The 7668-nt window shown below is 51.2% G+C and overlaps 1 protein-coding gene across 1 annotated transcript in view; it reads right to left on the bottom strand.

Moving 5' to 3' along the window:
- Positions 1-5877, bottom strand: part of Ccne1 (cyclin E1) — a 10920-nt gene extending 5043 nt beyond the window's left edge. The window contains exons 1-6 of the mRNA XM_013354202.2: positions 5746-5877; positions 5198-5249; positions 5005-5092; positions 4698-4766; positions 551-702; positions 294-429 (exon numbers count right to left, since the gene is read on the bottom strand). Coding sequence (XP_013209656.1) covers positions 294-429; positions 551-702; positions 4698-4766; positions 5005-5092; positions 5198-5220 — 468 coding nt within the window. The 5' untranslated portion in view covers positions 5221-5249; positions 5746-5877. The remainder of the gene's footprint in view (positions 1-293; positions 430-550; positions 703-4697; positions 4767-5004; positions 5093-5197; positions 5250-5745) is intronic.
- Positions 5878-7668: the final 1791 nt, after the last annotated feature.

The following is a 7668-nucleotide window of genomic DNA, read 5'->3' as shown; positions in this document are numbered from 1 at the left end:
TCCCAGCACTCGGGAGGCAGAGGCAGGCGGATCTCTGTGAGTTCGAGGCCAGCCTGGTCTACAAGAGCTAGTGCCAGGACAGGCTCCAAAGCTACGGAGAAACCCTGTCCCCCCCCAAAAAAAAAAAAAAAAATTCAAGAACTTAAGAGAAAAGAAAGACCATCATAGTACTTATACCAGGCGGCTTCAGAGAAGCAGAATGTGCCAATGCAAATGAGCACACGCAAAGATTGCAGTAGCATAGAAAGATCTAGCAATGGTGGTGCTCCAGCGACTGGGACAGTCAGGCTCACCTCCATTAGCCAATCCAGAAGAACTGCTCGCATCCTTGCCTGCAGGAGAGGATGGCGCTGCAGAAAGTGCTCATCTCTTAGGTAAGTCTTTTCCTTGTTTAACATGATCCTCCAAACCTCTTCTCTATTACCCCAGCTATAAAAAGAAAAAACAAGAAACAGACAAACCTCAGATAGGTGTCAGTCTGCATTCACACTAAATGTAGACCAGGAAGACAAATGACATCCAGCAGCTATGGATCAAAGTCAACACCTACTTCAAGACTGGAAGTGGGGAGGCTCTGGGTGGTCTGATTTTCCGAGGCTGAAATGCAGTCTTGGGGTACTCAAGATCATCGTCCTCTTCTTTGTTAGGGGTGGGGATGAAAGAACAGGGGTCCACGCATGCTGATGAATTATCATCCCAAGGCTGCCAATAAAACACATCACAATGGGTTGGGTGCAACTCAGCATCTTGTCCATTCATGAACTGGTAGATTAGCTGGGCTTGGTAAACTGCCTTTGTTAAGGTGGAGACAACATGGGCAAGCAAAAGCCACAGGCATGCCTTGAAGCTTCCATGTCACTTCTGTAACTAGTTCAGGACATATGGACATCAAATGAAGTATCTGGGTGGCCAGCTGGACACAAGAGAGGTCAGCTTATATTACAAAAAGACTGGTTATGTGTGTGTATTCAACAGAAACCTACCTAACTCAAGATAAAGTACCACATCATTAGAGCCAAATCAAGTTGTGATCACAGGTCAGACTAATGAGTCTATGCAAACGATTTTCATTTCCTAATAAGAAGCCCTTATTTTGATCTCTAAAGTTATAAAACAGAGACTAGACTAGGGGTTGGAGAGATGGCTCAGAGGTTTGGATACTGGCTGCTCTTACAGAGGATCTGCATTTGGTTCCCAGCACCCACATGGTGCTTACACCTATTGGTAACTCTAGTTCCAGGGTTCTAGATCCAGCACCCTCGTCTGACCTTCTCAGGCACCAGCTACACCACATGAAGGTGTACAGGCTTAAGATACAGGCAAGATGCTCACACATAAAAATAAATCTTTTTTTTTTTTGGTTTTTTCGAGACAGGGTTTCTCTGTAGCTTTGGAGCCTATGCTGGAACTAGCTCTTGTAGACCAAGCTGGCCTCGAACTCACAGAGATCCGCCTGCCTCTGCCTCCCGAGTGCTGGGATTAAAGGCGTGCGCCACCACCACCCGGCAAAAATAAATCTTAAAATAAAAGGTAATGAATCTGCGACTGTGGACGCCTCCCAATCTAAGACTTGCATCATTTTATGTACTGATTCGTTTACTGACAGGCTCTTGCCTGTGCAGTACAGGTTGGCCTCCAATGATCTTCACTGCCGTACCTTTAAAATGCTGACGAGAAGAGCATACCACCTACCTGGCACTAGCAAGGTACCTTATTTTAAGCAAAGGCCACTAATGTGAACTAGAGAACAAAACAGGTAACTGAGAGGTCTACCTGAACTGAATGCCCCTGGAAGCTCTTGCAGCAGCCAGGCCACTTTTGGAGGAAGACCAGATTTTCAACTAGTGGGAAGAGAGAGCAAAGTTGCACATAGCTCTTCTCTGCTCAGGGTACAAAGAGTCAGGCATGCAAATTATCTACAACAGCCCCTGCCAGCTGTTCGAGAAAGGCAGATTCCTTTCAGTTCTGGCTTTGTGTGTTTGGTAGCATCTCCGGTGCTGACTCAAAAGGTTCACATTACCACTATAGGAAGCTGCTCTCCATTCAAGAAAAAGTTCTTCTGAAGGTACAAGCTAGGTGCCACCCTCCACAGCCAGATGGCTGGCACATCTGGGAGCGGGCCTTTAGAGATGAACGCAGCAGTTTCCAACCTGCAGTTCACAGACAAATGGGCTCCAAAGTTGGCTTTTCTAGAAGCCAGGGGATAAGGCTAAATAAGTGGATAATTAAGCCTGTTTTTGAGTGTCTATCAAGTTTTACAAGATGCCAGATCAACCTGGCTTTTGAGACTGCAGTGAGGGCTCATCACCTTTTATCCTTGCACTCCATTTCTTTTCCTTATGCAAAACAAGTAGAAGTTCAACTAGTGTGCAGCTTCAAATAAAGTTCTACCTTGCCAGGCAGTGGTAGTGTACACCTTAATCCCAGTACTCAGGAGGCAGAGGTAAGAGGATCTCCATGAGTTAGAGGTCAGTCTGGTCTACAGAGTGAGTTCCAAGACATCTGAGGCTACACAGAGAAACCTTGTCTCAAAAAATTAAAGGGGAAAAAAAAATTACATTTTGCTGGATGTGGTGGCTCATGCCTTTAATCGCAACACTCAGGAGGCAGAGGCAGGCAATCTATAAATCTAAAGACAACCTGGTGAGCTCAGGCCATCCAAGTACATAGTCAGACCCTGTCTCAAAATATGGATATGCAAAATAGACCCCCCTCCCCCAAGACAGGGTTTCTCTATAGCTTTGGAAACTGTCCTGGAACTCACTTTGTAGATCAGGCTGGCCTCGAACTCAGAGATCCACCTGTCTCTGGGCCTCCTAAGTGCTGGGATAAAAGGCATGTGTCACCACTGCCCAGTGCAAAATTTTATTATAACGGCATTCTGTTCATTTAGAATAACTCAGGTAGTAGGGTACATGCTTCTAATCTCAGGACTCTGGAGGCTGAGGCAGGAGATCACTGAGTTTGAAGTCAGCCTGGGTCACATATAGGAACCCTTGTTTCAAAAACAAAAATAGTCACTGAGAATCAAAGAGCTTTGTCAGTGTTCAGTATCAGTGAATTTAATGTGACTGCTCTCACTGGCTCAAAGTTGTTGCACTGGGCTGAATGCAACTCCACAGAAACATTCTATGCAAATAAAACAGACAAAGTAAACCCCCCCACAAAATCACCTACACCCCAAATTCTAACTTTGTGTGTCAACAACTGTTTCTAAGCTGTCAACTCTACAAACTCCTGTCTAGAGAAGCACGAAGATGCCTTTTCACAGGGAATGATGGGACAGTCACAACTGGATTCTCGCTACTGCCCCATTCCCGTGTGTAGCCCCATTCCACAGCTCAAACAAGGAGCTAAGCACTGCTGCAGTTATTCCTGAGGGCAAAGTGAATCGGAATCTCCACAAGCCTTATGGAAAGCTTGGCCTCATTCTTACTTGGAAATTTCTGTCAAAAACACATGGCAATATGAACAATCCTGAATGCTCCGAAGCTTGGCTTATCTTATATATACTACTATACTACTACCCAACTCTGAAGGTTTTCTTTAAGGGGCTATTTTTTGCTAACAGGAAGATAAACTGGCCCCCTTCTTAATGGCTAGTGGGGTCCTCTCTAGAAATACACATTACTGCAGTTCTAGGTGGCAGGACATCATTGCTCAGAAGGCATTATTCAGAACCAGCTGCCTCTCCCTGCTCTCCAAGTCACAGCTAACCTCTTTGGGACAAGAGATGAGGTCAACAGAATACTGTCCCTGCTCAGCTTTATCTGTGATGAAGGCTGAAGGTCTCACCAGCCCCCTTGGAGATAGGCTGTTTCCCCCACTGGAGCCATAACTATAGTCTCCAGTCATTTCTGGAGGCAAAGAGATAATACAAGCTCTCTCTGCAAGGATCTGCTGATATTATACCATGCTGCATTTGAAAGATCTGGCAGGCACTACATAGGAGGGACAGAAGAACGGAGCAGTCAGTGAAATACTGGTTGAGACATACGTCATTATAGACCCTTGGCTGAGGCCAGGCAAAGTCCAGACAGCAGTGACCAATTCTAGTTAAGTGATGGCAGAACAGTCTGGGCCACAAAGACGAAAAAGTTTTGATTTTTGTTTTTGCAACATAATCTCACTATATGGTCTGGGCTGGCCTGGAACTCACTATACAGGTCAGGCAGTCCTAGAACTCAGATCGCCTGCCTTTGCTTCCCTACCACAGGAATTAAAGGACCGTGCCATCATACTTGGCAAGAGGATAAAAGTTTGAAATCTGACCTAAAGGGATGGAAAAAGTTCATATTTGACACACTAAAAGCCACACATGTGGACGAGGGAGAAGTAGTTGGGAGGCCTAGTCCCCAAGTCACTAGCCTTTGGCAATAAGGCTACAGGCCCAGCTCTGTCACAGGCTTGCAATGGGATCTGGGTTGCCTTGTGAGTCTCAGTTTCCTCTTGGGTTGAGAGAGGCCCCAATTATATGATGCTCACTCTGGTTCCTTCAGGTCTCAGTACCTGTAACCTCAGAGGTGCTACTCCAGAAACATAAACCCTTCCCACAACCCCAGGCCCAGCAGAAGCCAGGCCACACTGACAGGCTCCTGTGGTTCAGCCATGTGGCCTGCGGCTCTGGTTTGGGAAAGTTGGAAGAAAGAAAGCATGGAACTCAAGAGACAGAATGCTCCCTAGGCCAGCCGACCTACCTGACTGCTATCCTGGCTTTTCACAGTCTTGTCAATCTTGGCAATTTCTTCATCTGGATCTTGCAAAAACTAACGAAAAAAAAAAAAAAAAAAACCAATAACAAAAAAAAAACACACGGAGCAACGCAGAGACAAAAACACGGAGAGAAAAGGGGGAAAAAAAGTTTGTTAGGTTCTGAGTTACATTGAACTAAAAGAAACCTCCTCGTCAAACTAATTCTCTTCATTAGTATAAGACCCAAATTTGGTACCCAGGTATGATGGAATGGTGGGGGGGTCCTTTCCAACCTGTGTCCTTTGTACTCACAACGGCCACATTCGCCTTCCTTTTTCTGGAGCGGACCGAGAGGTCAGGGCCACCCTCTTCTTTCATGCTGCCGTGGTCCTTCGCATCTCTGCAGAGGCATGGTGTCACGGAGGTGGGGCTCCCCAAAAATCTCAGGCCGCCCCTCCCCCACCGCTACTCACCATTCCCCTCCCGCAGCAGCGAGGCCACTCACCTCTCCTTCCTTTCCCTTGGCATGGCGCAGTGCTTGGGCTCCGAACTCAGACCTGGGGGGAGACATCAAACAGGCATCGTAGTGAGCACAACTCGCAGAAGGGACCCGAGTCCGCCGGTCCGTCCCGGGCACCCCTCCCCCCTCCCGCGCGGGCGGCGGCGGCGGGAGCCTCCCGGGCCCGGAGGCCGGCCGGGAAAATGGCCGATGGGCCCGGGTGGCTTGTCACCCGCGGGCGCCGCTGGAAGTCTGCGATCCCGGGTCCGAACCTGAGGTTGGGGATGGAGGCCCAGACGCCCTCCGAGAGGACCCCCAGATCCATCACCGCCCTCGGGACTAGGGCTGCCTGTGTCCCCTTCTACACCTCCCCGTGACCCGTCTCTCACAACCACCCCGGAGGGGCAACCTGAGCCGATACCACCGGGGACCGGGCCACCCGGCCTCGCCCCACCCCCACCCGGGTCCGGTCCGGTCCGGTCCCGTCCGACGCGGTCGGGACGCTCTGAAGTCGCGGGAGTCCTGGGAGTCCCAGGAGTCTAGGCAGCCCGTACCCGAAGTTGTGTTCGCCGCAGGCAGGCGCGCTCGAGCGGGCAGGAGGCCGACGGCGGGCGGGAAGCAGGAGGCGGGAGGCGGCGGCCGAGCGCGCGGCGCTGGCGGGATCCGCGCCTGCCCCCTACACCGCGCTGGCTGCCGAGCCGGCTGCTCCTGCGCCCGGCTTCGAGCGGGACATTTAAAAATCCCAGCGCGCGGCACCGGCCCCGGCCCGCCCTCGAGCCCCGCCCCGCGGGCTGCGAGCCCCTCAGCGGCCGCAGCAAGCCCGGGGCCCGCCCCGTCGCTGCGCTGGCCAGCGAGGCGCTCTGACAGAGGCGTGGCCTGATGGAGGGCGTGGATGGACGGTGGGCGTGGTCTTAGGAAGGGGGCGGGAGTAAATGACAAGGCCCGCGCGCCAGAGGGGCGTGACCCGGACGTGGTGGGCGGGGCCGGCGAGGGGCGGGACGCGGGAGAGTCGGCTGGCGCGCGCGGCTGCGGTGACGCGGGAGAATCTTGGCGCGGGCGCTCGAAGTGTTCAGAGTGTGCGGGGCCGCGAGGAGCCGCGTGGGCTGAGCGAGTGGAATGTCATCACTGCAGATCGCAATGATCCTCTGCCGGACTTTCTTGGCGGAAGGGATGCTGGGGAGGGTCGGGCGCAAAGAACCAGCGGTCGGTCGGTCTCCCGCGCGCGCGCACTGTCTCTCCTGGCGCGTCCTCCCCGCCCCTGAGACGCTGAGTTCCGGGCCCTGAGTCGGGGCGTGAGTGTCCCCAAGGTCACAACTGCGCAGGGCGCCTGGGACCAGAACCAGGATTCAGGCACTGGTGTGAGGTCTCCAGTGGACCAGCAAGTCCTTTAATCTGTCAGTGCCTCTCGGTTCATTCATTCATTCATTCATTCATTCATTCAACTATGCAAGCACCTTCCTGTGTCTCTAGCACACATTCGCCCAACCCGCATGCAGTCAGGCCTCTTTGACCCTCGGGTCCAAGTGCGGTGAGATGGCTTCCAGTCTAAAACTTTACTCCAAGTGTTTTCATTGATCCCAGAATAAGCTCAAGGCTCAGAACGTCAAGTGACCCTCACCCTTTCAGACCTGACCTTCAGTCAACCTTCCTTCCGCCTGAACTGCTGGATTCGGTGCTCTTTCTCACCCCAGGGCCTTGGAACTTACTGTGTGTACTTTCTCCTGACCCTTACCAGCAGTTTGTGCTTCCAGGAAAACTTTGGAAGGTCTTGGGTGACCACTTCATCTCCAGCACACCTTTTCCCAGGACCTTTTCCCAGCACACCTTTTCTCCAGTGTCTTTACCTTGCTGTGGCAAAGCGCTTGTTTCCTTGAGCCTCTTGTTCACTGATTTCGTGTCCCCTTCCCCCTCGTCTATTTTGTTCAGTACTGACCTCTAGACAGTGTCTAGACCAAGAGGGACACTTGCCTCATGTTAGAGAAAAACATGCTGACACACAAGTCTGTGGAGCATACAGGATAGAGAGAGAGAGAGAGAACATTGAACAATGACTGTCAGGTGGCAAAGACCTTCCCTCCTCAACTTGTAACACGTGTGATACCTCTGGGACCCTTCCTTGGGGTAAGCCTGCCTGTCTCCTCTCCTTCAGTGGCTGTTGTCTGGAAGTCAAGCAGGGTGCACCCTTCCCACAGGTCCTGACTAGCACATTGGTGATGTTGCAGGCTTCTGAGATGACCTGGTCAGGATGTCATACGCAAGTGGAGCCCCAAACCCTAGATTCTCCCAGCCCTGTTGATAACAACAGCAGACGGCAAACTTAACAAGATACAATTTTGCATTGAGCTCTTTAAAGTTAAAGCCCATCCTCATTAACTGACAATAATCCTTGCATGTTGGTTCCACAACGACCCTAGTTTACAGACCACAGCTATCTACTGTCTACACTCGCTGTGCCGACTAAGGGAAGCAGATGAATC

Source organism: Microtus ochrogaster, unplaced genomic scaffold, assembly GCF_000317375.1.
Source record: "Microtus ochrogaster isolate Prairie Vole_2 unplaced genomic scaffold, MicOch1.0 UNK32, whole genome shotgun sequence".
NCBI classification, from domain to species: domain Eukaryota; kingdom Metazoa; phylum Chordata; class Mammalia; order Rodentia; family Cricetidae; genus Microtus; species Microtus ochrogaster.
The sequence above is the reverse complement of the archived record's forward strand: the minus strand, read 5'-3'. Positions and strand labels throughout refer to the sequence as shown.